At 38.0% G+C, this 27291-nt stretch overlaps 5 protein-coding genes across 6 annotated transcripts; 3 read left to right on the forward strand and 2 right to left on the reverse strand.

The window, feature by feature from the left end:
* The first annotated feature begins 1184 nt into the window (after positions 1-1184).
* Positions 1185-1742, forward strand: LOC131316329 (small acidic protein 1-like). Its single transcript, XM_058345649.1, has one exon. The coding sequence runs from the start codon at positions 1288-1290 to the stop codon at positions 1474-1476; it is 189 nt and encodes a 62-aa protein (XP_058201632.1). The 5' UTR covers positions 1185-1287; the 3' UTR covers positions 1477-1742.
* Positions 1743-7241: 5499 nt separating this feature from the next.
* On the forward strand, positions 7242-7776 carry LOC131316330 (S-protein homolog 5-like). Its single transcript, XM_058345650.1, has one exon. The coding sequence runs from the start codon at positions 7246-7248 to the stop codon at positions 7669-7671; it is 426 nt and encodes a 141-aa protein (XP_058201633.1). The 5' UTR covers positions 7242-7245; the 3' UTR covers positions 7672-7776.
* Positions 7777-8858: 1082 nt separating this feature from the next.
* LOC131317001 (uncharacterized) lies at positions 8859-9509 on the forward strand. The gene is made up of 2 exons (XM_058346584.1): positions 8859-9098; positions 9192-9509. Exons 1-2 carry the CDS (start codon positions 8859-8861, stop codon positions 9507-9509), a joined length of 558 nt encoding a protein of 185 aa, XP_058202567.1.
* Positions 9510-10142: 633 nt separating this feature from the next.
* Positions 10143-13178, reverse strand: LOC131317003 (pentatricopeptide repeat-containing protein At5g16640, mitochondrial-like). The gene is made up of 4 exons (XM_058346585.1): positions 12458-13178; positions 11237-12375; positions 11050-11141; positions 10143-10252 (listed from the first exon to the last, which is right to left on the reverse strand). The coding sequence occupies exons 1-4, from the start codon at positions 13064-13066 to the stop codon at positions 10143-10145; spliced, it is 1950 nt and encodes a 649-aa protein (XP_058202568.1). The 5' UTR covers positions 13067-13178.
* A 720-nt stretch (positions 13179-13898) lies between these two features.
* On the reverse strand, positions 13899-26576 carry LOC131316331 (uncharacterized). 2 transcript variants are annotated; one of them, XR_009197073.1, is made up of 16 exons: positions 26232-26576; positions 24886-25035; positions 24613-24729; positions 24412-24496; positions 22545-22653; positions 22375-22442; positions 22163-22288; positions 21990-22089; positions 20975-21653; positions 20481-20684; positions 20336-20396; positions 18416-18529; positions 16584-16697; positions 16404-16490; positions 15432-15508; positions 13899-14477 (listed from the first exon to the last, which is right to left on the reverse strand). XR_009197073.1 is itself a non-coding variant. In XM_058345651.1 (15 exons), the coding sequence occupies exons 1-15, from the start codon at positions 26348-26350 to the stop codon at positions 14454-14456; spliced, it is 2157 nt and encodes a 718-aa protein (XP_058201634.1). In that variant the 5' UTR covers positions 26351-26576; the 3' UTR covers positions 13899-14453. The 2 variants fall into 2 exon arrangements, 1 of the variants encoding a protein (XP_058201634.1); XM_058345651.1 differs by lacking the exon at positions 15432-15508.
* Positions 26577-27291: the final 715 nt, after the last annotated feature.

The following is a 27291-nucleotide window of genomic DNA, read 5'->3' on the forward strand; positions in this document are numbered from 1 at the left end:
TCATAATTTTTGTTTCGATGGTTCGAGTGTCGAGGTCAACTTAAGCTCACCTTGATTATTTCACTTTTCATTTAGGGCTGTAAAAGAGTCAAGTCGAGATTTATTAAATTCAAGCTCGACTCATTTAATAAAGGAGCCAAAAACTTGAGGTCGATCTCGACTCGAACATTAATTAGCCAAGCACTTAACGAGTCAAGCGTGAAAATTCTTTGGCTAGCCACTTTCAAAAATAAATGTTTTGGTTAGGCATAATTTTTAGAGCCAAGCGTGAAAATTCTTTGGTTAGGCACTTTCAAAAATAAAAGAAAATTTATAGAAATGGTCCTTCTAATTTCATCCGAGTCTCATTTTCGTCATCCAAGTATCAATTGCAACTCTTTTGACCTCCAAGTTTGGTTTTCGTACCAAGTTGGTCCAATTGATAATATTTGTCAGCCAAACTAGAAGAAAAAAAATCAGATTGAGGGTAGACGTTATCAATTGGACCAACTTGGTACGAACTGCAATGTACAAACTGCGATCAATGTAATTTTTTCTGTCAAATTTGTCTGATAGAAGTTATTAATTTGACCGATTTAGTACGAAAATCAAACTTGAAGGTCAAAGGAGTTGCAATTGATACTTGGAGGACGAAAATGAGATTCAGATGAAACTAGGAGGACCATTTCTATAAATTTCCCAAAAATAAATGTTTTGGTTAAGCATAAAATTTTTTTTTTTTTTGGTTCTAACAGAAGGGGTGTCGACCAACTTTCACGCACCTCATCACATTTTTCGATCCAGTCAAATGCAGACCATCCACATCAGAATTAAAAAATTACATTATAGAGGTCCGGGCCAAGCTATACTCAGCTCAAGTAATTTCGCTCTTTGTGCCAATCAAATGCATCATTCACGCTGGGACTAAAAATTCATAAAAATACTCCAATTTTTCAGTAGCATAACCTCAAGTATCCAACATGATCAATTGTGTAGGGAGGTAACTCAACAATCAATCGAACTAACTCCGAGATATATTACGTATGATAAAAATAATAGAATCCATGATATTCAGGTCATGTAAAAATATTCATAAAAATAAATAAATGGTTTAAATTGATTCGGATTCAGCATTATGGATCTGAACCATTCATATACTTTCGTGAATATTTTCATGGTCCAGATGTCATGGATTGCCCCGATCCTCTGGCCATAAATACCCAACGCCGTCACAAAGGATTCTGCTCTCGTTGACACCAAAAAACTGTTTACTGCGAGCCCACGCTTCCGACGGAGAGAGAGAAGGAGATGAAGCCGTCGCCGGTGGACTACTTCGCAGAGACGGAGGACCATGGATCGTCGATGGCCATGGACGTTGACGACAGCGAAGCCCTAGAAATGTTCGGAGAAGGCCCGATTTCCTTCGACAACAAAATCGCCGACGCCGACTTCTATAACTCCTTCGAAGACGACTTCGACGACACCGATATCAACTGAACTCTCCACATAGTCCTCTTTCTAGTGTTTTTCGGATGTGAGGTATACTTTTCGTTTTTTTTTTTTTTCCTTCAAGTTTTTACGTATGGTTGTTTTGATGGAACGTACGAGGAATCCATAACCAGATACAATTTGTCGCGTCGATTTTGATGCGAAGCTATGATTGAATTAGCTGTTTGGTTTTTGTCCTTGGGCAAATTTGTGTATCTGTTCTTCATATTGTACTGTTAAAACTTAAAATGACTCGCCCTGTTTGTTTGACCGGATATCAGTATCGCATTGGATTGTATGTCAAATTTGATTATATATCCTGTTTTTTGGGTAGATGTTGATGATCCGAATTAAACATGCTTTGGTGTTTTCAAGTCGGGTATCGTGTGTATTGTTTTTTCCACTTTAGGAATGGCATCGGGATACGTGTCGCCTACCGTAGGATACATTAACAAAAGCTAATATACAATTAAAAGTTAGTTATACCTAATTTCAATCTTGAAATCTGAGATATCTGTGAAAATAAGTGTTTTATTCTATGGAGAATAAGTTTTTAGGATGAAAATTTTCAAGTCTGCGAAGTGGAGTCTATCACATTGAGACTTTATGGTGCCTTGTTCAAGGGAAGGGGAGAACAACCGTTATCTGATTCATGCAAAACATGATCGAAATGTGTTCTTTTTTTAAATTCAAGCTCCAATGGATTGATTTTTGGGTTTCTGAAAATGGTTTAAATGTCTCCATCATTAGATCGAACGATTTAGAACACGTCTGGTGTTGTTCTTCTTAAAACATGGTATGACTTTCTTCAGTAAGTAGTAAGTAATCATAGGATGCATACTGAATCGGGATACACAAATGTATCGTTGGATACGTCATCATATCGTAGGATTTCTATGCAAAAATGAAATGGGATGCGATGCATATCGTTTTTTGGAAGTGGACGATACATATGGTAAGTCTTTAACAACTATGGCTTCGGTTGTATAATCTCACAGAATTTGATTTCGACAATACTATGGGTTTCTATTGAATAAACAACAATATAAGGTTGGCTATTTGTATGTATAATTGTTCATATAAGGTCGATTAAATGAAGATCAAGACAATATTGTTTTCCTGCCTAGTTGTTTCTTCCCCCATGTTAAAGAATTGATTGATCTTGTAGTATCTTCTGATGTGTGGTAAATGCTTGCCCAAATTGCTACCTGGTATCAAGCATTGTTTGGATACTGATGGTGGTGTGCAGAATCTTGCACCATTTTATTGAGTGTTGGCTACTTAGTACCCATGTTGCTGTGAATAAATGTGGAATGTTTGTCTCCTTTGTGGTCTTTCACTCGTGCTCTTTACAATTCTGTTACTGTTAGGGGAGGCCTAGCAACAACAAAAAAATATATCTGTTAGGGGGGGGGGGGGTTGAATCACCTCAACCAAAGTAAGGGGAACCTTTGATGCAATTGGTAACTTAGAAATGCAGATATTGTTGCATATCTTCGCGTATATTCAGCAACGATATTACTCCCTTTAAGTTACCAAGCATTTGATGCTTCCAGATTTTGTATTTTGGTTCTCTGTTCCTTTTTCCGCGTACGTTTTAAAGAACCCCTGTTGATTGTTATGATTCGATCAAATGGTTCTTTCTTCTTGTGTTTTCTATTGTCTTATATGGTTTACCGAGTTTTTTCGAGTCTGATGAAACAAGATAACAATCTTGACATTTTAAGCATTATTTGTTTCACCGAAATTCATGTGTGATGATGGTCTGGTCAGTCAATCTTTAGTTCACATTGCTCTGCCGGTGATGTAGGGATATGGTAATCACAGCCTTTTGTGTATGCAGCTTAGAAACAGGCCAACTCGTGTTTATAAACACTATGGCTCTGGTGTTTGTCTGGTTTTGGTTTGGAGACTCTTGGTGCTACACCTTGAGGGAAGACTTGGTGTGGTCTATGATATGTTTACTTATTGATTGTTTTGTAATGCGGGTATTTTGGCTCAATTAGGACTTTGTTTCTTGCTTGCATGGTTCTTGAAGGTGTTGTACGTTGTAGCCCAGTTGGCCACCATGGCGGTCTCTTCCTCGGGGTTTAGGTCATTGGTTCCTCTCTTTGATTCTGCATAAGTTGCCGACTGTTAGCCTTGGGTTCAAACTCTTTCTGGTGACGCGTGTGGAGTCAACTGATTGCGTTTATTCGGGACTTGCTTGGTCTAATGTGGTTCTGCCTTGAAAAGGTTCCTTGATAATTAAGCTGCTTTCAGATGTTTCTGTTGTGTAAGCCCGTTTGTTGGGTTGCTTTTGGTGATATAAAAAAAGAGCTGCTTTCCAGCCTATTTGGTCAGAATTCATGTGCCTTATTACCTGGGATTTGAGTCATCCGATAAACGAGCTGAGTTTGACTAATTTCCTTGACAAGCCGAGCCTATAAAACATGCTGAGTTTTGTGAGCCGAGCCCAAGTTTGGCTAATTTACTTGACGAGCCGAGCTTATAAAACATGCCGAGTTTTTGCGAGCCAACTCGAGTGCTGAGCTCGGCTCGATTACTAAACGAACCTTAACGAGCCGAGTGACGAGCTGTTTGCGAGCAGCTCGGTTCATTTGCAGCCCATGCATTCAAAAAAAAAAAAGGTTGAGTACAAGGTTTTTCAAATGCATTAGACTTATTTAGACATTAAGGCTCCGTTTGTATGACCGTAAAATATTTTTGTGTAAAATGTTTTACACCTATTTTCCACTATTTGGTTGCACAAAATATGAGTAAAATGTTTTACGAGTAAAATATTTTTCCTCAATTGAGGTAAAATAACTTACCGGCAAAAACTCCATAAGTTAATTACCGTTTCGATGATCGGCCCTCCGAACCAGCAGAGCAGTTATTAAACCAACCAAATTTGTTCCCCCTCCCTCACATGTCTTCTTTGTGTGGGCCGTGTGGCCCATCATGACTCTCTCTCTCTCTCTAACGTGTACAATGTACATATTCTTATATACACCCACATATATCCTTTACTAGGGAATATGAATTAAAAAAATATTCCAAATCCTCCCATTAATCGATTGGGGTAAATATAATTGCATTGGAAAAGTATCTTACAACCAGGGAAAATGACTGGCAGGTGGAGTACGAAAGACTTAATTGCCACTTTTATGGGCTACACTTTCGAAATGACTCATACATGGTAGGAAACTTTTAATAACAAATACTTCCTCCGTCCCTTTTTTTGTGTCCAGTATTTCATTTTTGGCTGTCCCTTAATAAGTGTCCATTTTGTAAAGTTAGGGGGGTAAAAGTTGGTGTATTGTCTATTTTGTCCCTAAAAGTAGATTTTATTTTGAAAAGTTAGTGAGTAAAAGTGTAATGATGATGGGTAAGTAGGGAAAGTGGAGGAAAAAGTTGATGTGAAAGGTGTAATGATGATGTCTTTTTAATAAGTTGGAGTTACGAAGCAGGACACTTAAAAAGGGACGGAGGGAGTACATGGTAACCATAACCCCGGTGAAATAGTTGGGACAATTTTGCCTCTGAATATAAAACGGCACCATTTGTAATCAGAAGCTCCGCTCCAACCTTATTTGGGCCAAAAAATGGCAAGTCAATATATGAAACAGATGTTTTATTATATTGAAATAAACCATTATTTTTATTGATAAAGACCAAGTCATATCATGTTCAATGAATGTCATCTCCCATTGGAGCTCAACCAACCTTATTTTGGTCAAAAAAAGGCAAGTCAATATATGAAACAGACTTTTTATTATATTGAAACAGACCATCATTTTCATTGATAAAGACCAAGTCATATATTGTTCAATGAATGCCATCTCCCATTCAAGCTCAACCAACCTTCTTTGGGCCAAAAAAAGACAAGTCAATATATGAAACAGACTTTTTATTATATTGAAACAGACTATCATTTTTATTGATAAAGACCAAGTTATATCTTGTTCAATGAATGTCATCTCCCATTGAATCTCAACCAACCTTATTCATCCAGAAAAGGGCAAATCAATATATGAAACAGACGTTTTATTATATTGAAATAGACCATCATTTTTATTGAACTATGTCATCTCCCATTCTCCTGTTCCTCTTCACCGCCACCAGGCCCACCACCATCTCCTACAGGATCGGCACCCCTCAACTTCCATAGCAACCACCACCCCCAGCCATTCCCACCTCTCTCTCTCTCTCTCTTACTCAATTTGAAAACTCCCAATTCACTGTTATTCACAAACCACAAAATCCATTAATCTCTTCACCGCACCACCATCTCCCTTCTCCGGCACCATCACCCCTCAACCCCTATAGCAACCACCACCAAATTTTTTTGAAAGGCAAACCCAAATTAGTTCTGATTTTTTCCAACCAAAACCTAAATCAGTAGAGGCTAATTGCGCTTACCTAAGAGAGAGAGATACCAGAGTGAGAGAGGAGTCGCTTGGTGTGAGGAGTGGCCTGGTGTGTTGAACGATGAGAGATTGGGGGAGGAATGAGTTTTAGGGCTAATAAGTGATATATAAAGGAGGGTAAAATAGACATTTCAAGTTGGCACACCATGTATTAGTCAATATTTTTCCTCTTGTCGTGAGAGTGGTAGTTTCAAACTTTCAAGAGTGCAGACCATGATTTTGGGATTAATCCGGGTCAACACCTGTGACCTGTAATTTTCCCTTACAACTACTAACCAAACATTGGAAAACAAAAACGAAAACTTTATTTTAAAAAAAATTATTTTACATGAAAAATATTTTCAAGCGTAAAACATTTTACGTCGAAACAAACGGAGCCTAAGACCACCTCTTGGTACTACAACCACCCCTACTGATCCATTCAAATTTGGCCAAAGTGAGCCAAAACATATCAAACAAAAAGTACTCGAAGTGAAGTTAGAATACTCAAAGAAGGGGAATAAAAGAAATTCCTTTCATTGTTTGGTTTGAGAAAGTAGATGACAGAAAATGGGAAATAGAGTTTAAAAGCACAGTAAAAATTTCCTTTCATTTTCTTTTCCCATTTTTGTTGTTTTTCTCCCACTTTCTTTCTTAACCATTTTTGTTGTTTTTCTCCCACTTTCCACAAGCCAAAAGAAAGATAAACAAAGATGGTATACAAATAATGAATCCAACCTCACATAACCGGATTGTTTAAATCCTAAATTTTAAAAGTCAAAATCAAAGATATGCATGTAAGATTGTGTAGAAAAACAATAAATACAATCTTGCCCATTTAAAAATTGTTGAAATCTACCAATAAGGAGTTGGTTCAGTGGTGAAAACTCATAAACTAGTTGGACGATGCCCAAATTAAAGTTCTCATAGCCCCTTATTGCACTAAGCGTACTCTCAACACCACCCACATATTGTGTGTCAGACTTTAGATTCAGTCCTAACTTGGGTGTGGTACATATAGTGGTGTGCTGTGGGGGACACTACTCCTTGACAGAAGTCACAAAGTACCATATCCGCACTTCCATTTGTTAGAAAAAAGGAAAAAAAAGGATTGTTGAAATCTCAAAATCTTAAGTTATCTGCAGATTTTACATATATGTTTGCAGATTCTCTAAACTTCCACAAGAAGAATTATTCGGTCTTTCTATTGTCAGCCCACTGGATTGACGATAAGCACACTAGAAGACAAGGCAAACACGTATTTATGTGTACTTTTTACACCCTTTAATACACATTCACACAATTACTATTGTCAGCCCATTGGACTGATTTTAGAATTTTCCATCTATAAATACATGCATTAGATACTGACATTCCAAGCAAAACAATGGCTCGCTTCTTCCTTCCATTAGCTATCATCGCATTTCACTTTGTTTGCTTGCAAACACTGTGCGAGCAGCAAGAATTGATCCATCTTTACGCCCCACGCATGGTTCACATTGTTAGCAACGTTCCAAATCCGCTGTTGAAGTTTCGTTGTCAATCCAAAGACAGTGATCTTGGGTTGCGCACACTCAACGATGGTCAAGAATTTTCTTGGAAGTTTTATCCCCATATCTTCTTCAGGACTCTCTTCTTCTGTCATTTCTACTGGGAGACAAAGGACAAAAGCTTTGTTGTTTACAATCAGGAAATTGATGGTTCGTGTAAAAACAAAAAAAGTGAGTTCAACTGCTATTTTCGCGTGAGTCCTGACGGGTTCTATTTTAGCAATGATAACGTGAACTACAAAAAAATAAATGATTGGGCATAATGGTTAGTCCATATGATAGTAAGTACCCTTAGTTGTCTGATGTTACTCTATGTACCAGACCATTTATATATGGAGCAATAAAATTTTACTGTTTTCTCCTTTTCATCGATCCGTCATTCTTTACCAAATTACTAGTTCTGACTACACAATGGTGAAGATTTTGATCGTCGAGTAGGAGGTTGAGAGACAAAGAGATAGAGTGTTATATTTCATCCCTTTGGATTTCAATTTCTACCCCCTATACGAACAAGGCGATTCGAGTTGTTACTTGAGAAAATAAAAGTGGAGGATGGTTGTGCTTAGTGGCTGTTCTGCCTGATCACTCGGCGGGTTAGGTGCAACAAAAACGGTTTTGGTTCTATCCTCTGTATATCACGCCGCTTAAATTGTTCAATACTCTCATACTCAAAACTAAAGACACATATCCATATAATGACCCCATAAAAGTAATCTACTTTTATCTGCTGCCAACCGTGAACTGTGAAGTGACTTACGCGCTGAATTTGTTTCCACTCTGATGAGTATGCTGGAACTCATAGTCTGGTAGTGTAATTTGCCCAAAAATAGCATGCAAACTTCTAAAGATTTGACCTCTACTGATCATTTTCTGTCAAAGAGTTTGAGCTCATAAAGTTGGAACTACATTGTCTGGTAGACAGATCGAAGGTTTGCTGTAACCGTGACTGAGAAGATCTGCCTCACAAGTTAGCATCCAAGCATCAAGAACTTGAACTGAGTTCAATGATGGTTGAACTTGGAACCATCGCTTTAATGCTTTTGCAGGAGAATAACCGAGTTCAATGACCGTTGAACTTGAACCTCTCTCAGATTACCCTAAGAGTTGATTGCGGTGGCATATAGTATCGCAGTAAGGCCCTGGCTTAGTTTGTGCATTCAAAAGATTCTGACATAATATCTAATTGTAGAAGTCTAATGTTGAGAGGTTTGGTTATATCTTCTCCTTTCTCCTTGTCCTCCAATTCGGTCGTAAAAGGGGAAGAAGACACCAAAGGAACCCATATCAAATTGAAATTGTAGTAAATCGCAATCACTTCGTAAGCAGTAGTCGTACTACCCCGAGTATGCTGATATATAGGGCCTAGGGGTAGACAAAGCTTTCTCAATCGTTATATTATACAGGACGGGGGCTTACGCATGAGAGTGTTGTAAGTCTATCTGATGGTAAAATGTTAATTTGCGGCCTTTGTGCAACTGATATTTCCAAAGAGGATGAGGTTGTTTGGACTTTGACTCCAAATGGTTGTTATTTAGCAAAATCTGCCTGGATGGCCCTTCGAAATAAAGCCCCTACTGTGGATTGGGCTCATATGGTTTGGCATAAAAAATATGTTCCTCGCTGGTCTTTCATTTTATGGGTGGCCCTTCTGGGTAGTCTATCCACTAAAGACAGATTGATGGAGTGGGGGGTAACTAATGCTAAGAACTGTGTCCTCTATTATGGAGGTTAGGAATCTCATAGCCACTTATTTTTCGAATGTCAATATGCTACCTTGGTCTAGACTAGTATCAAGTTCAAGTGTTGTAGGCATGGGGATAGCTTGAGTCTGTTGGCTGAAGTCCAGTGGGGATCTCAACATTGTTCCAAGTCAGTCTCAACTATTATTTACCAGTGGTGTTTAGCAGCCTTAGTGTACTTCCTTTGGCGGGAGAGAAATTCTCGAATATTTAGACAAGTTGGAGTAGATTCCTACACCCTAGTTAAGAGAATTGAGGAAGAGATTAGAGCTTGCTTGGTATCAATGAAGCTATCCATACATTCTGATTTTGATGCTGCTGTTTGTCAGGCCTGGGGGATCCAATTCGGAGTAGACAATTAGAAGGGTTTGGTGTTTTGTGCTTTTCTTTTGTTGTGAGCAGTTAGGTTTTCTGGTGGCCATAGTTTTGGTAAGAGTTTTGTAATTTCTGTCCCAAGGCTATCTCCTTGGTCTTTCGGGCTTGGTCCCTTTATAAAATTCGCCTTTTTTCCAACAAAAAAAAAAAAATACTACTAAAGTCGAAGGTGAGATGTTCAAGTTAAGAATTTCGCTTGATGACACAATGCTTTGAGCTGAGCACGTAGTCGGTGCCCTTGTATACCAACCTTCGACAGGAGCTTTCGGTGTAGTTTCTTCAATGAGGGTAAAGGCCTAATACATCAAGATGGAGTGGAGGAGGGCCTTGCATTAGGGGCACTCGATAATTTGAAGTGAAATCATCACCAATGCATTATCATCGTTACCATCATTGTATTCCACATTCTTCACGATGAAAAACAGAACACACTAGATACAAGAGGCAGATACTAGTGTTTTCTGCTAAAATCAGTGAAATTAAAACTTCAATTCATTTCTCACATCTTTTCTGATCATAAAAAAAAAAAAAAACTAAATACATTGTTGGGAGATGCGGGCATGGATTGAAACACTACTAATACAGCGGGAGTAGAGATGCCAAGCCACCGGGCTAGTTCATCAGCTCATCTCTGACGATTTGGGAAGTCCTTTTTTGCGACTCCGGGTTGCATCGATCCCATCTCCATGCAAGTTAGCTTCAGATTTCAACAGGAAATGCTTCCTACTAACTGTTTACAACAAAGAAATCTGAGAACACCTCAAGATATATACTCTTATTTCAGTACCAACCAAGAACCTGAAAGTTAAAAACAGGCCCCAAAAAGGGGGCATGGCTTTGGGTTAACTATTAGATAGATCCACCGATTACGAATGCACTTGGCAGTTACGAGTCCTCAACCAGTATTCAGTATGCCCTCAGCAGGTTTCAACAGGAAATGACTGTAGTGATCCTTAGAACTGGTCAGTAGCTTGTCCTTAGAGTATTATGCTAACCAAGGATAATACCACGATCATTGAACCCACAGAACAGCAACTACCTAACTACCAAAGCAACGACATTTCAAGAAATCATCAGATATCCCCTTTTAGAAAACCTGCCCAAATATGCAACGAAAAAACTGACGCAAAAAGAGTGTTGCAAACAGTATGTTCAGCAGCTTTCGACATGAACAAAGTAAAAAAAAAAAATCATCTGCAAAACATAAGAGATGGCGAGCATGCAAGCTATGACCTATACCTTATGGAGCATTTCATTCCCTGATATGCTCTTCTCGAACTGTCTTGAACAACCATTTAGGACTTTCCTCACTTAAGTCAAGTCGTAGAGTGGACTACCGTTCCCAATAAAGTGAATACTTGATGTATCTTGGAACATGAGTTTGAATGCAACGGTGACATGGACAATTTTCAGAGAGGCGTGCTACAAAAATATACATAAGCACGGATCTATAAGAAGAATAGTCTTGTCAATTAGGTAAGGTCACCGACCCCTCGATTTTGTTCCATTGATAAAGTGGGAAAATACTTGACAAGATCCTGTATGCACTATTCTTAGCTTGAGGAGGGATGGCAGGAACATCAAACTTGTTCTTACCACAATCCAAAGTTTGAGTAACACTGATCTTTTCTTGAATAAAATAAACTATAGAGGAAGTGCATTTTGTGAATTGATGCACTCAAGAGGAAATTTCTTGTATGGCAGTTCAGCAAACCTGGAAAACATAACCTTCAGATATTCTCGCCAGATGAATCTACCATGTCCATATGAATCTACTATTATGGACATGGTAGATTCATCTGGCGAGAATTTCCTGTTGATTATTTCTTGCAGAAGTATCTTAATCTTGTGTTTGTCTCTGCTCTTCAGGAATGCCTGGACCACAATATTGTAAGTCACATCATTTGGTGGGCACCCATCTCCCTCCATTTGCAAGAGTAACTCCTCAGCTTCATCTAGTAGAGCCTCCTTGCAAAGTCCACTAATCATCGTGTTGTAGATCTTAACATTGGGTTTCAATCCTTTAGCTAAAATGGTACTAAAAACTTTTCGAGCATCTTCAATCTTTCCAGCTTTGCACATGCCATTAATGATGATAAGATAAATAACGATATCAGGAACTATTCCTTGATCTTGCGTTGAACGAAACACCTCTACTGCCTTGTCAATCATTTGGTTCTTAAAGAATCCGTCTAACAAGATTCTGAAAGTTACAATGTCCGGATTTTGACCGCTACACATAATCTCATGAAATATATGATCTGTTGCATCACATCTCCCTGCGTGTAACAGCCCCTTTAACAAAGTGTTGCAAGTATCAGTTACAGCTTTTAACCCTTTACGAGGCATTTCTCTAAAGAGATCCATGGCTTCGTCTATATTCATCTTATTGCACAAACCATTGATTAAGATATTATAGCTACGGATATCAGGCTTAAGGCCCCTATCCACGAGGGAGTTGAACACTTCTTTTGCTTTCTTCATGTGGCCTTGCAAACAATATCCGTCCATCTGTATACTATAAGTGACAACATTGGGTTTCACACCTCTTCGAATCATGATCTGGAGTATGCCCTCCGCTTCTTCGGTCTTTCCCTCCTTGCAAAGTGCATCTATCAACATATTGAAGGTTATAACATCAGGGAAAATGTTTTGCTCTGTCATGTCACTCAATATTTTTGCGACATCCTTCCCTCGACCTGATTTGCATAAGCCATCAACCAAAGAGCTGTAGGTCACCACGTCAGGCATAATATCACAGCCTCTCATCTCCGATAAGAGCCACAAAGCATCATCTATGTTCCCATCCTTACTAAGGCTGTCGATGATTGTGTTATACATCACACAGTGGGCCTATAGTTGCATTTCTGCATACTCCTCAGCAAACGTATAGCCATTGTAGTGTCTCCTACTTTACAAAGCCCTTTTATGATCATCCCAGAGGTGATTTCATTGGTTCGATGTCTCCATATTTTATCAACCTTACAAACAAATTCACAGCCTGAGAAGTCTTACCTTTTAAAACATACCCATTTATCAGAGTGGTGAAGGTAGCCACATTTGGAGTATAACCACACTTATAGAAGATACCCAAGATAGCAAATCCAAAATCCACTCGATTCAAGCGGCAACAACAATTGATCAAAATAGTCAGCGTATATTCATCAATTGGAATGCTCAACTCGCGGATTTCTTTATACAGAGAAATGACGGATGAATATTCCTTCATCTTGGCAACAGCAGTTAACAGCTGATTAAAATCGATCACAGAAGGCAGAGTTCGAAATTGGGCCATTCGATGGAACAAACTAAGAGCATGGTCTAGCTTGTGAAAACCCGTTTTAGATTTCTCCAGCAACAACTTCTGTAGTTGCTGCCGGATCGTGATAGCAATGACATCAGGGGGATTAGGGTTTGTTGAAAAATTGGTATTATGAAACAAGAGGGTATGATGATGGACAAATGGATTACCTTTTGGATAGTTACATGCTGTCGTTGTTGGGCTGAAAATCAAAGCAGCAGCAGCCATTCTTCTTGTTCGCATCTTGATCGGAAAGAGTTTCTTTTTGAAGCCAACAAGAAGCCTCTATCGTGTGATTGAACCGAACAAAACCAAACCACCATGGGAAAATGACAAAGGAGTATAACAAAACGGAGAAAACGGCATCGTTCCGTCGGCCAGAAACATCGCACTTGAGAACACGAGGTTCAACCAGAGTGATCCGAACAACCAGAGTGATCCGAACTGTTCATTTTTCTTAAAACATCTATGACTGATTAGCCCAATGTATTCTGAAAAAACTCTTACCAATATTCGATTGGGATAAATTTTTTACGGAAATCTATAATAACATAACTTAAGAAACTATTCACTCTAGGAATATTGAAAAAGCCACTCCTGATATTCGATTAAGATGACTTTTTTACAAAAAAGATAAAAACGCATGAAAGATGTATTAAAAAAAATAATCGGTTTAGATCTTTACGGGACCAGGTAGGCCCCTCAAGAAATCTGTGCATTATCTATGTCTAGTTTGTCTGCAAAAACCGACTTTTCGTTGATGAGAAGGGTGTGCTAGTAATGTGGCAACCAAACAGCCGCTAAAATGGGCTTAGAAAGATAGTTATGAACAACCAATCCATATGAACAACCAATCCATATGAACAACTGATTCAAGCCGAAAAGGCTACAAAGACAAAAAAAAAAATTAATAATAATTGCAACTTTAGATTTGCTTAATTTTCCCGCGCAAATTCATGCAAAACGGTACATAACTATAAGCAGATAGCATTCACTCTTCTAGTTGTAAGATAGATGTAAAATGATTGAAGACAAAAGGGTCAATATCCAAATATTCTTTTCAAATTTTCCTCTCTTTGTTTTTTTTCATTTTCCCAATGCAAGTCCTGATATACAAATCCACATTCTTCACGATGAAGAGCAGAATACACTAGATACAAGAAGCAGATACCAGTCTTTTCTGCTAAAGTCAGTGAAATTAAAACTTCAATCCGTTTCTCACATCTCATCTGATCATAAAAAAAAAAACTAAATACATTGTTGGGAGATGCGGGTATGGATTGAAACACAACTAATACAGTGGGAGTAGAGATGCCAAGCCACCGGGCTAGTTCATCAGCTCGTCTCTGACGATTTGGGAAGTCCGGTTTTGTGACTCCGAGTTGCATCGAGCCCATCTCCTTGCAAGTTAGCTTCAAATTTCAACAGGAAATGCCTCCTACTAATTGTTTACAACAAACAAATCTGAGAACACCTCAAGATATACAAACTCTTATTTCAGTACCAATCAAGAACCTAGAAAGCTTTAAAACAAGCCCAAAAAAGGGGGGCATGATTTTGGGTTAACGATTAGATAGATCCACCGATTAAGAATTGCAGCACTTGGCAGTAACAAGTCCTCAACCAGTATTCAGTATGCCCTCTGGATCATCCCCTGGGACAAAGATACATATTCTTAATGTTTGAAGAGTGATGGATGAAATACAACGAAAAAAAACAGCGGGAAAACAGATATATGAGGTGAAACTCAATGAAAATGATGGATATTACGAATATGGAAATATGCTTCCTTTGCAGAGAGGGTCTCTCTCAAGAAGCTTATCAAAGCCAACAACAGTTACAATGAGAAACAAGTTTCACTACTCTTTTTCTCTAAAGACAAGCTTCAATATGCTCCGAGTCTTCATGACACAAAAAATTGCTTGAAAGAGTATCTACATCCAGGAGATGATCAAACCTTATTGGTAAATTACTTTACATTGAAAAAGAACCACCAAATTGAAGAACAATTAATTTTAAAAGGAAACAAAAACTACCCCCTAGACAACAGACAAGACTCCTGAGACTTAAATCTCATGTCAAAATTCCACTCACTACTGATAAACTTATTCTCTGAGGTCACGCGCAAATGCAAGACCTACCATCCTCTCTAAGGATGGAGTGTGTACAAGTCCTGAGGGGCTTCAACAGTTCAAGAAATTACTACCATAGTTCAAGAAAATTACTCTCTGGATACTCCAGATCCAGATCATCTTCTTTTATCCTCTTCCTTTTAATGCAGTCATAAAAACCCTTACGGCATCAATCCAAAATGAACTTTCTCATTAACCACCTTTTCGCTTCCTTTATGTACAAGAAAACAAGTTTTGTTGATAAAGAAGCAAGCTTGACACTAGGAGTTTAGGTTCTCCAAACTTCACAATTCAACAACAGTTGGATTTATATGCATCTCCAAACGGGCCATGAAAACTCAGGTGATGCTACATCATTCAAATTCATGCAAGCATTAACGGCAGCTGTCTACTTATAGTGATTTATTTATGTAAGTATGCAAGAATAAAAAAAGGAACAATCAACATCACAAAGGATCATTGGAAAGAGAAGATACCATTTGGACAGAGTTAATGCATCCTTTACATTGACAGCAATTGGTCCTTATTAGCATTCTAAAGCATATGTTGGGACCTACAGGGAAAAAAGAAGAAAAATAATTAGATGAAATGACTCTTGTGATCCTTAGAACTGGTCGGTACCTCGTCCTTAGAGTATTATGCTAACCAAGGATAATACCGTGATCTTTGAACTCACAGAAGGGCAACTACCTAACGACTAAAGCAATAACAAGTCACCACTTCTGTATGGATCCCTTCCTAACAGGGACGATACAGGTCACAACAGACTCGAGACACTAAAATTTTTATATTTTTGCAAACATATGATATGCATACAGAGAATAGTTTATTCAAAGGTATTAAAAAAGAGCAACATGACGCTAATTAAAACTATAAAGTCTATCACTTAAACATTAAGATATTATCCATAGAATATTGTATCATAATACAATGATAACTATTGATAAACCTTACACATAATGCGTTCATCTTACACATGTTCAGAAATATATTAAGTTAGTTGCGTCAAAGAAAGCAAAACAATGTTACTACGAAGAGATTTATTATAGAGTTTGTGTTCAAAGGTTTCAAGGAGCGTCGCAAAGGTAATTCTTCAAATGTCTCGAATATGTAATTCTTCAAATCAAGACCTATTATAAAAGTGTTCCATACACTAAATTAGGAGACTATGAGTGTCGGTGCCCAAAGGACACTGGACACACTTGCTCCATTGAGCTACCTGTGCTTTTAGTCTCTCACAGTTCACCATCCTCCAATGTTGCACTTTCTGCTACTAATATTCCATTAAAATTTCTAATGCCAGAAAACTCAAAAAATATTCTCTCAATTAACTGCAAAGCACTAGCTATGCATAAAATGTATGACAACAGCCAAGCAATTGTATACGAATACGAATTATAAAGTAAAAATGAAAGTCATAAAGTTTGGTCCTTCAGGCTTTGCTATACCTCAAGCATGTTCTCATCATGAAAACCAGATATTGTGCAATTCAAGCTCTCAGAATTTTCGTATTGGAGTACCCGGAGTTTCCCTTCCTGCATTTTATAAGAAGTCAACCTTTTGAAGTCCAAAATATTTCCACAAACCAAAATTGTGTTTGTAAAGAAAAGAAATAGTTATGTGCTAACCTTGGTTCCATAGACAAGGCCACTACCAACTGAAGGATGGAAACAAGCTACATTAACCTCATCCTCTGCACTAGGAAGCACTCTCACAAGTTCCATATCAGAAACTCTGTAGATCTGAATGACAGAAAAAGATCGAGTTTTGTGGAAGTAAAGATACTGATTGCTAAAATTTTGGTAAATGAAATTCATTTTTGGTGCTGCCTCTCGATTATTTGCTGCATCTAGTCTGTAGTGCGCAATCATTAGAAACAACTAAAATGGATCAGGAGCAGCAAGAGTGCAACCCTTTGATTTTTTCTTAAAAGAACAATGTTTTCACAGAGTATATTATCTAACCTTTTACTGCAGTCTAAATTTATCAAAGTCAACTACAATCTCAAAACTAATGGTGAGGAATAGGGAACCAAATTAAGTATGCCCCTGGGAAAAACACCCTTAATGTGCCGACATATTTGGAAATATAAGATCCCAGGTTCTGCTTTGAGAAAATTATCGCTGAATTTCTAACTTAAAATTCAGCCTTTTAGTGTAGTACCAGATGTCCTCATCGCAAGTAAGAAAATGGAGAGTCCACGTTGCTTATGTCAATTAAATGTGCTCTGTAGCCTATTCTACAAGGGACTCATTGGTAATCATTTAACATTAACTGGGAGTTTGGTGCAAATTTTTTAGGGTAATTATGGATTCTAGATGCGGATTTTGCATTCCGAAACTGTTTGGAGCAGATTCTGAGAAACCATTCTCAAAACAGGCTTAAGGAGCCACAATTTGAAAAGTAGCTACAGAGCATTTATATGGTAAATACATATACACTTATACCGGAGTATGAATATTTTGTTCAGCTATATTATATGTATTCATTTATGTGCATGAACATACATACGTGTATGCGTAAACTTTTTGCCTCGTGTAAATGTCTCACAGAATATGCATAAACATATATATATATATATATATTTATTTATTTATTTATTTAAGTACTACCTCTGTCCCAAAAAAATTATCTAGTCTGCAAAACGAGAACTTTAAACTAAACCATTTCTGTTGGAAAAAAGTTCAAACTTTTTGCCACTAGTTACTAAATATAAGTGAGTTTTCTTAGCAATTGAAATTTTCTTGATAAAAATGCATCTTTTGTAAGTTCTTGTTTTGTGGAGCAAACAACCTTTTTGGGACGGAGCCACAGAGGGAGTGTTATATATATATTAGGCAATTGCTTCATTTGCTTGAGCATTAAATTTATTCATTGTTATACTACTATAAGAACAATTTTAATATGATCATACTATGTAAATACATTTACCTAAGCATAGTCATTTATAGAGTCATTTGAATAATTTTTTGAAATGTTTGCAAAGTTTTTGAAATGTTTGCAAAGCTATATTTCTAAAATAAGAAACAATACTAAGGGAGTCCCACCTCTAACCCACTATCTAGTAATCTGATTAAATCACCAAACATTTTCAAGATCCATAACCTACTTTTAATAATTAATATATTCACCAAACACTTTCACAGATTCTAATTATGAGCTTTTAGAATCTAGAACAGAATTTACAATCCAGAATCTACTATCGAACAAAATACTCAGCACCAAACACCCCATAAGAAACAAAGAGTCCCAATATGTCATGTGAGAATCAAAGCAGCAACACTCAATTCAAGTCCAAAGGATCAAATTTAGTATCTGGATGAGCACAGATAATTGGTAACAAGCATTTTAAAATTTCAATTCCTTTTTAACACTTCAAAATTCAATTTCCATATAAAAGTTTTCAGAACCACTAGGCCACAGGACGTCAAATATCAAAATGATAGGAAAGGATTCTTACCTCCAGAATAGTGTAGATTGGTACTGTTGTATCTCCATCAATCACAACACTCTTAAGAAGTGAACTATGGCGACGGCCATAGGCTAGTAACAAGTGCTCTGATGTGGGAGAGAACTTCATAAACAAAATAAATATACAAAGTTCAAAAAAAATTAGTAGGATCAATGCCCCATTTCTATATACAATGCAAAACACTCCTACATAAGCATAACCGGTAGCAACGTTGAACAAAGTTGATAAACTCATGATGGTGAAGCCTTTTGAGATAGGCTAAAAGGCATCTTTGTAAGCGATTAGCTGATGGATGTTCTCGTAAACTAGTTGGCACTCTCTAACTGCTGATTAAGTTTTTATGCATTGACATAAGAAACCAAACAAAGCTTTAAGTATAAATTAATTGGGGTTGGCTACATGAATCTACTTTCCCCACTGAGTTCTGTTGAGGGCATAGTGTTCAATGATATGCATAAAACTTAGGTCCTTTCAAACTACCGCCTCTCAGGTTAATTTTGGCTCTTCCCTTACTACTACCATCTACCGTCATCACTCCTCTTAACTACCGCATCGACTGACATATGCAGATATCAAAGTTATCTGCTCTGTTGCTACTCACATAACAAAGGGCAGCAACAAGACCAGTACATCCAATATAATTCCCTTCGGGAGGTATCCCACCTATGACCAGTACATCCAACATAATTCCCTTTGGGAGGTATCCCACCTATCCATGATGCCAACAAATTTTTGGAACTCTCAACCACTAGACTCCATACTCAAATAAAGCATAAAGACAAATAAGAAAGGAGGCTGAAGAAGTAGCAATCTCTCATCACAAGCCAGGGACCCCCGCTGCTACAAAGATTTCTGCTTTTTCTCTGGTTAATTAAGCTCTCGAGAATGGGTTCATTATCCTTTCTTCTACCCCTTTTTTTGTAGCCATACAATTAAACCTGAAATCCACAGAGATAGGCAAGCCTCAAGATTCTCGATGGTGAACCTCAAAAAGACTAATGTCCTCATAGGGGAACTTACTATTTCTCACCAGAAATCTATCCAGTTAATATGCTTATGTTTTCTTTACTGATGAGGCTCACAGGTAGTCATCATATCAAGGTCCAACACACATTATGCAGACCTCTTCATATTCAAAAGGCCAAGCCTTGTAGATGGTGAGTCCATCCAATAAATATTAAGGGCTAGTCTTCTTTCTATTTGATGCTGGACTCTTAACTCTGCACATGTTCCAACAAATCACCCTTGTGTGAGTGGAACAATAGACTAATGCCCCCTTAAATCTTAAACTATCACTCCCTTTTGCACTTCCCTTTGCACCCGAAATAGTTGAGTACATACCATCGAAAGCTCCCGTTAATTCTCCTCAATTACTCTCCCAACACTCTTTGCTATTAGACAAAACACCCACCATCGCGAGCCACCATGCAATTTGAATTAATAGACTAAGAGGACTCAAAGTTAAAGTCCAATTAAATGGGTGATGGGATTGACAGAGTCCCCATCACCAATACCAAGGTAAAATATGTATTATCTGGAACTCATACCCTACTCAAAAGGCCAAGCCTTGTAACTTCACGTGTTCCAATAATGAATATGTGAACTAGAGTGTTCCTTTTATCCCGTATAGCTGCAGAATGACTGTCAATAGAGTAAGCATCTCTTTTGGGAAACGCTCAATATTGAACTGGGGTGTTACTTATCAAAAAAAACAATATATATATTGAACTGGGGTTTCCTACCACACCGCTTAGGTGTAGAATTTTGCATCTAACTGTTCATACGTAGGCTTTTGTTGGCAAAAAATGTTGACTCCCCAGTGGGAGCTACAATACTTTCTCTTAGCTTATTAGAAATTTGAATTCTACTGTAAAGCAATGATACAAAAAACTCCATAAAGAAACCGACCTGAATAGAAGTTAAACAATGAGCAGCCCTGATTGGCCTTGATGAAAGCACCAAACCAAAACTACATACATGAAAATTAAAGTCAATAAGGGAGCTGAAAATATCTATGATAAAGACCCAGAGAAAGTAAGGAGTTTAAGCTTACGTTGCTTCCTCTAGGGAATATATCCGAAGCTCATAAATGACTTGGTGGGCTGAGATAGGGTGCCGCGTAGGAGATGTTGAAGCTCCAATGACATCATGGTGGACTTGGCTGAGAAAACCAGGATCGCCTTCCAGATGAGGCAGTACGCATGCAACACAAGCTGCTAGAAATCTGCCACAAGGAGAAAAATGGGCACCCATTTCGCTGCCAAAAAAATAAACAAAAAAAACCTTACATATAAGCATTCGAAGAGGTTGGATCACAAACTATGCAATCTATCTTGTAACTTGAAGGTGGTGTAACTGCCAGAGACGTTCAATAGCTTAGATATCAACATGATAAAGCTGGGAGATTATTCACACGACCTACATTCTGGAAACTGGAAGTACCAAACAAATTTAAACAAATCTCGTTACACCTGGAAACTAATGATTGGTATTAGAAATTGAGTAGATACAAATAGAGACACAAATTTAGCAAGTAAGATTCCATACCTACAAAGCACAGCATGTGATATCGTTAACCGACATCTATCAGCATCAAGAGGTGTACACGCGTCTTTAAGTTCATGTGTCCAAACTCTGAGCCTCACGGTGCAAGGTAACTCAGCCGCAGCTACTGTAGTCAATGATGTGGCGATTTCTGTCTGGATGCGAGTAGTGTTATTAGAAGAAACACCTTCACTAGATCCAGTTACGGGTACCATGCGAGCATGTGAAGAATGGTGCCGTGAATCCGATCCACTGGTGACTCTAGATTGGCCAACCCTAGATGGCACAACTGAGGGAACCATCACAGCAGGATTTTCTATCTCACTAAATGCAGATGAATTTTCATAAGCACCACTATCAGGAGGACGTCTCATTCTTTGGCCAGCGTGGCTTTGGCCAATCAACCAACCCTGCAAGAATGGTAATTCCCAATATCTTGGGTCACTGAATGAAAATAACTGATTACTTCTATCTTCAGGCTCCGCTTCAGCAGATTCCATAGCATCATTGATTGCAGGCGGAGGAACAGCATTTTCCGTTTCCATAAAATTAGAAGTAGCTTGTTGTTCTTCTGGCACAGTGGAGGTACTAGGTTCCATAGGAGATAACAAAAGTTCATACTGCCCCGACGGAGCTGAATATGTGAGAAGCCTAACTGAAGTAGAAGGACCCACTCTATGAGCTGCATTAGTTGAACCAACATTTGGGTCAGTATTAACTTAGATTATCCCAATATTCATATGTGGATCCACAGGCTAAGGTGGTTTGGGACACCAGAAGACGCAATAGATGCAACAGCTAAGACACCAATGGTAACGCCAATGCTGGTAGAGGGGAAGGTTTAAATTAACATAGGATGCTAGTTGTAAAAAAGGAGCACAATTTAAGTACATTTAATGGTTTACATGGCCATTGAAGAGCAGAATGGAGAAGACAGATTCATCTAGTAGACAAATACACCATAGGGTAGACTGTAGAGACACAAGATGCAATTCATTTGCCAACTTAGAATGATTACCAGAATGAGCATCTGCCAAATATACAGTAGGGGGAGGATAGTGCAAATAACCAGGAGATGTTGCGAGTGTCATTGAGGAATCTGAGTCCATATCGTTGACCTGCAAATCAGGAAAACAATGAGAAATACGTGGCAGGAGAGGAAAACTATTAATTTAAAGATGTGAAAGTTACCTCAGCAGTCAATAGAAAAGGGGCACCATGTGGATGAAAATGCACTGCCCGAAGCGAACGACGTGTCTTCAGAACAATGGTTGGTGAGGATGTGTCCCCTCTCCTGTTGTAGTGCCATATATATAGCTACCACAGATTCCAAGGTAAGCCATAAGCCATCATAGCACATCAAATACGAATCTAAAAAACATGCTCGAGTGGCGATTCTTCACCTTGTGGCCTGAAGCTACAGCCAGAAGTTCCCCTTGGGCGTGGAAAGCAATAGATGCAATAGGACGATCTGCGGGGAGGAACATAATTGGTAACTCAGATATTCTAGATATGATTGGAAAGAAAAGAAGTTTGTATCAGAAATGTAGGCATAAGTCAGAGAAGTAGTTACAAAAGTCACGTGATCCTATGCATTCTGCAGTATTTGCATCCCATAACCGAACTTCATGGTCCAAACTTCCACTTGCTAGAATTTCTGGACACAAAGGGTGGAATCTAACCTGCAAGAGTTCCATCGCTAAAACATTGGTAATGAGCAGCTCAAAAAACTTCACTTCGAACAAATTAATAGTGTCTTACACATACACATTATGGTTCAGATGGCATTGCACCAAACAAAGAGATAGATCAGAAGAATAGGCAAGCAATACAAGAGACTGAACATATTTAAAGCAAGATAACAAGGAACTATAGGTTTAACATTCATTCATTTTTCATAACTCATGACTCAATTCAACTTAAGCTAAGAAAGTGCCAGAATCCAAACAAGCAGAAACCCCGTTAAAGGTATAATAATTGGACACCAAAGCAGTTTAAACACCATGAAAAGGAAAAAGGGTCTTTCAGGGAATATCCATGCTTTTAATACAACATACAAGCCAACAAAAGAATGATCATGTCAGGAGCTCTTACTTATCAAACCTCTTCTATGGACTTTCATGAGAAGAATTAGGGTTTCTTTTCCTTTTCTTTTCTCAACTCTCAAGTGTCCTCAGCTCGTAAAGATACAGAGCAGAGGAACAGAGCAAAATGGTTTTTTTAACAGCCGAACTCCTATTAAAATACCCGCAACTTAGAATAAATTCTCCCACCGTCATGCTTTGAATACAAGATTATTGAATACCAATCCATGTTATGAATCCTTATGGCAACTACCTACAGTAGCGAAACCAATGACAATTTTTCACTTCTATGTCGTTTCTACTATTTCTTTCACTGCCAAGGCATAATCCAATTTTTTCCAACCCAAGGAAACATGCACACAGACAAGAAAAAAAGGAAAGAACTGCATATATATGGCAAGATATTTTAAGAGTTCAGGAAACTCTTATTCATAAGAAACAACTTGCGCTGCAAACGAACCAAACAGAGTCAAGCTTTAGAATTTTCAGGTTTTGTTTGTTAACTTTTTAACGAACTTGGGCTCGAGTTTGAGTCCAATAAAAATTTTACAAGCCGAGCTCGAGCTGAATTGGCCTAGGCTTGAGTCGAGCTCGACCTTGTTCACTGGCCAAAGAAATACAGCTCTAGAGCTGCAAATAAAATTTTTATTGTGGACGTAAATAAGTTCATGCTTATTAAGGGGTGTTTCAACTACACTAATGGACTAAAGCCCACATCTTCACGGATTTCTAGACAGTTCATTCTCCTCGTACATAAACTAAAATACCGTTTAGCAAAAACTTTTGACTGTTGTCATTAGCCTGAAGCAAAAAATATAGCGGAAATGCACCCTAAGATTTATTAAAATTCTACATAAGTTTATAGCACATGCAAAAGGTTATGCATATAAAAACATAAAGATTTTATTATGTATAAATATTTTATACATGAAATTTGCGTTGTGTACATATACTCTAGGTTTGCGAGCCTAATCCAGCCGAATATTGTGCTTGGGTGCTCGGCTCATTTATTAAATGAGCCTAAAATTGAGTCTCAAATTCAGTTTGTTTAACAGATGGATCAAACTCGAACGAACTTTTGCCAAGTTGAGCCTCGAATAGTTCTTGAACGGCTCGGTTCATTTGCAACCCTAAAAACAACCTCAGCATCAACTAGCCATTCATTAATTCTTTGTCAACGAGAGGCAAAGTTAAAAAACAAAACTTTTTCGACTTTTCAAAAACAAAAGTTGGAATTTTACAGTTAGTTAAAATTACAGGGAAATAACAAGCGTACTGACTATAACGAGAACCGATTCAAAACGGGAAAATTACGTGAAAGGGATAACGTGAACATTTCAACAAACACAGGCTTACCACCCAAGGTGTCCTCCGATGGCCACTCAACACTTTTAAGCATTTCCCTGTTTGGCAATTGATTACTTTCACTGTATGGTCTCCACTGCAGGTACAGAAACAAAAGATTGTTTCAGAAACTAGCCCCTTTAGGTGCAAATAAAATTCCACACTAGTCAACTAAGCTCTTTGTCGAAATCAAAATACAAGAATGGAACATACTGCGTTGAAGCAAGTGTTTTCCCATCAGGACTAAAGGCTGCTGCTATAGTTGACCTAGGAGGAGGCTGCAGTGGACAATACATGGCTGACAAATGCCGCAATGACTTAGCCTCCACCCTAATGTAACAGAAAGAATTAAAAAGACTTGCAGTTAGCTTTATACTGCAAAAAGCCAATACTCTTTCCCAAATTCCAAAACGGAAGTGCTTATAATCACACATGGCTTCACAAAAATGGATAAAATATCATGGAGATCCAAGTTAACAAAATCACCATGAAACAAGACCATGTCTTGCATCTCCTGCTGCTTCACATTTCGAATCAACATGAAACTTGGAAGCTGCTCCACAAAACTTCTTCGAACAACGTTTCGTTCGAGGAGATACCTCTCTTTGTGCGAGTAGTCGGAAGACATTGCTACCACTGGATTAAAAGCAGGCTAAGTGAGTGCATGAGATAGTTACTCCATTTAGACTTGAAATACAAGGATGTGTAAATACAAAATCTCATGTTCGAAGAATAGAAGACACCAAAAAGAACCCCATCTAACCTGCATATAAATTAAAGTTTCGATGTTGCTCCATTCAAAAGACCAATAATGCCCAAGATGATTTCTAAGAACCCAAATAGAGTAAACCTCTAGACGAAGCCGAATTCTAATGCCGATAACACTTTCAGTGGATTTATGGGCACGATAATTACAAAATTCGAATTTCTCAAAATCTATAGCTGAGATTCCATTGCAACGAGCAGCCAATACGTTACAATTCAAAACTTCTACCTCTGTCGAAAACGCCAATTTTACCATCAAAAGCACACACAAGACCTAAATCAACATTTACCAAATTGAGGCAAAGAAAAAGCAATCCTTTTCCCTTCTTTTTTTAAACTTGGTGTCCAGACCAACTTACGCGCACCTCAACTAATCCTGGGGACCCAATCCCACCGTCCACCAGCAGGAATTTAACACACATTCCCAAACCCAGATCACCCCTTATTTCCAACTTGAATTCAAAACAAAATCCATCTAAAAAAATCAAATCCTCAACAAATTGGCTCAAAATCAAAACTTTATCACAAAGACAAACAAAAACCCAGCTCTCCGCCCCATCTACACTTTCAGAAAGCCCAATTTTAAAAAATCACACGAAATAGACGAGAAAAATCACAAATCTGGGGCTCTAAATTGCACCTGTGCTTGGAATTGAGGTGACCGAAGGAAGCCCGATGCATATCAAAAACACCAATTTTAACATCAAATGCTCACACAAGACCTTGAGGCAAACAACAAGCAATCATTTTTTCTATTAACCCATGTGTGGGGGCCTGCTTACACGCAACTCAGCTAATTCCCGGGACCCAATCCCACCCTCCACTAGCGGGGATTCAACGACTCAACGTAGGTTTCAAACCCCAGATCAAACCTTAATTCCCACTTGAATTTTTTTTTAAATTCATCTCAAACACCAAATCCTCGATAAATTTGCTCAAGATCAAAACTTTATCACAAAAAAACAAAATCCCAGCTACCCGCGCCATATACACCTTCAAAAAGCCAATTGCACAAAATCAAATGAAATACACGAGATAAGATCACAAATTGGGTCTCGAAATCGCACCTGTGCTTGGAATTAAGGTGACCCGAGGAAGTTCGATGCGTAATTGAGGTTGATGGATCGCTTGAATCGTCCGCCCACAACGAAGACCTCATTTTAAAATTTTCCACAAATCGGGGCATCAAATTCGTGCTGCCATGTTTCGCGGGATTTTTCCGAGGACTTGATTTGGTTAAAATGAAAAAGTTTCGAGATTTCGGACAGAGACGGCTGTAATTGTTCGGACAGAGGGAAATGATGGATCGTTTAGACTGGGAGGATGTCTAGAGATCTCTCGAGGGGAGGAGACGAGGGCAAATTGGGAAAGAGGAAAGTAGTAGAAGTAGAGAATGTCCGAAGATTAACATGGAGATTCGAGAGGGCATCTTGGCGATTTATCAATGGCTGCCTCTTTTTTCCTTCTTTCTTTTCTTGGATAATAAAAAATGACAATGCTAAATACAAAAAATAAATGTACAAACTCGGACGTAAATGTGTCTGAGCAATTGTTTGGTCTCGTAAGTCAAATGGTTTATTTTTTATCCTTATTAAAAAAATCATATTTGGTAGTTTTTTGTCGATTATTACTTCGTCGTGACAAGAGAAATTTAAAAAATAAAAAATTACGATCGAAACTTAAATTTTTTTGAATAAAGACAAAAATAAGTCTATTTTTTATTTTTATTCAAAAAAAATTGGATTCCAATTGTAATTTTTTACTTTTTAGATTCTTCTCTTCATGACGAAGTAATAATTCATAAGAAATTCACGCCAACAAATGCAAAAAAAAATTGAATAAGATCTAAAAAAAAAATCATTTGACTTATTAAGCTAAACAACTCCGGAGAATTATCCGCCCGTGAGGCTTATAAGATTAATGTAAGACTATAAATATCAAACGGTTTAGAAAACATCCATAGTTTTCTAAATCTGAATTTATGTATTGATATGTGTGTAGATTTTTTGATGGCAAATATCTCTGCCTTCTGATGATGTCAAGATTGTATATTTGGGCATTTTTGTAATACGAATATCACGTTCAGTTGATTGGACCGAAATGCCCTCCGATCAAGTTCTTTTTTAA

The sequence above is a fragment of the Rhododendron vialii genome, chromosome 2a, assembly GCF_030253575.1.
Source record: "Rhododendron vialii isolate Sample 1 chromosome 2a, ASM3025357v1".
NCBI lineage: Eukaryota > Viridiplantae > Streptophyta > Magnoliopsida > Ericales > Ericaceae > Rhododendron > Rhododendron vialii.

Coding starts and splice junctions, on each gene's coding strand:
- LOC131316331 (XM_058345651.1), bottom strand. CDS start 26,350: ATGCCCCGATTTGTGGAAAATTTTAAAATGAGGTCTTCGTTGTGGGCG. Junction 22,443..22,544: donor CATAGGATCACGTGACTTTT/GTAACTACTTCT, acceptor TCCTCCCCGCAG/ATCGTCCTATTGCATCTATT. Junction 20,397..20,480: donor TATTCCCTAGAGGAAGCAAC/GTAAGCTTAAAC, acceptor TCATGTATGTAG/TTTTGGTTTGGTGCTTTCAT.
- LOC131316330 (XM_058345650.1), top strand. CDS start 7,246: ATGGCTCGCTTCTTCCTTCCATTAGCTATCATCGCATTTCACTTTGTT.
- LOC131317001 (XM_058346584.1), top strand. CDS start 8,859: ATGTTAATTTGCGGCCTTTGTGCAACTGATATTTCCAAAGAGGATGAG. Junction 9,099..9,191: donor ACAGATTGATGGAGTGGGGG/GTAACTAATGCT, acceptor ACCTTGGTCTAG/ACTAGTATCAAGTTCAAGTG.
- LOC131316329 (XM_058345649.1), top strand. CDS start 1,288: ATGAAGCCGTCGCCGGTGGACTACTTCGCAGAGACGGAGGACCATGGA.
- LOC131317003 (XM_058346585.1), bottom strand. CDS start 13,066: ATGCGAACAAGAAGAATGGCTGCTGCTGCTTTGATTTTCAGCCCAACA. Junction 12,376..12,457: donor CAATGAAATCACCTCTGGGA/TGATCATAAAAG, acceptor ATGCAACTATAG/GCCCACTGTGTGATGTATAA. Junction 11,142..11,236: donor CTGAAGGTTATGTTTTCCAG/GTTTGCTGAACT, acceptor AGAAAAGATCAG/TGTTACTCAAACTTTGGATT.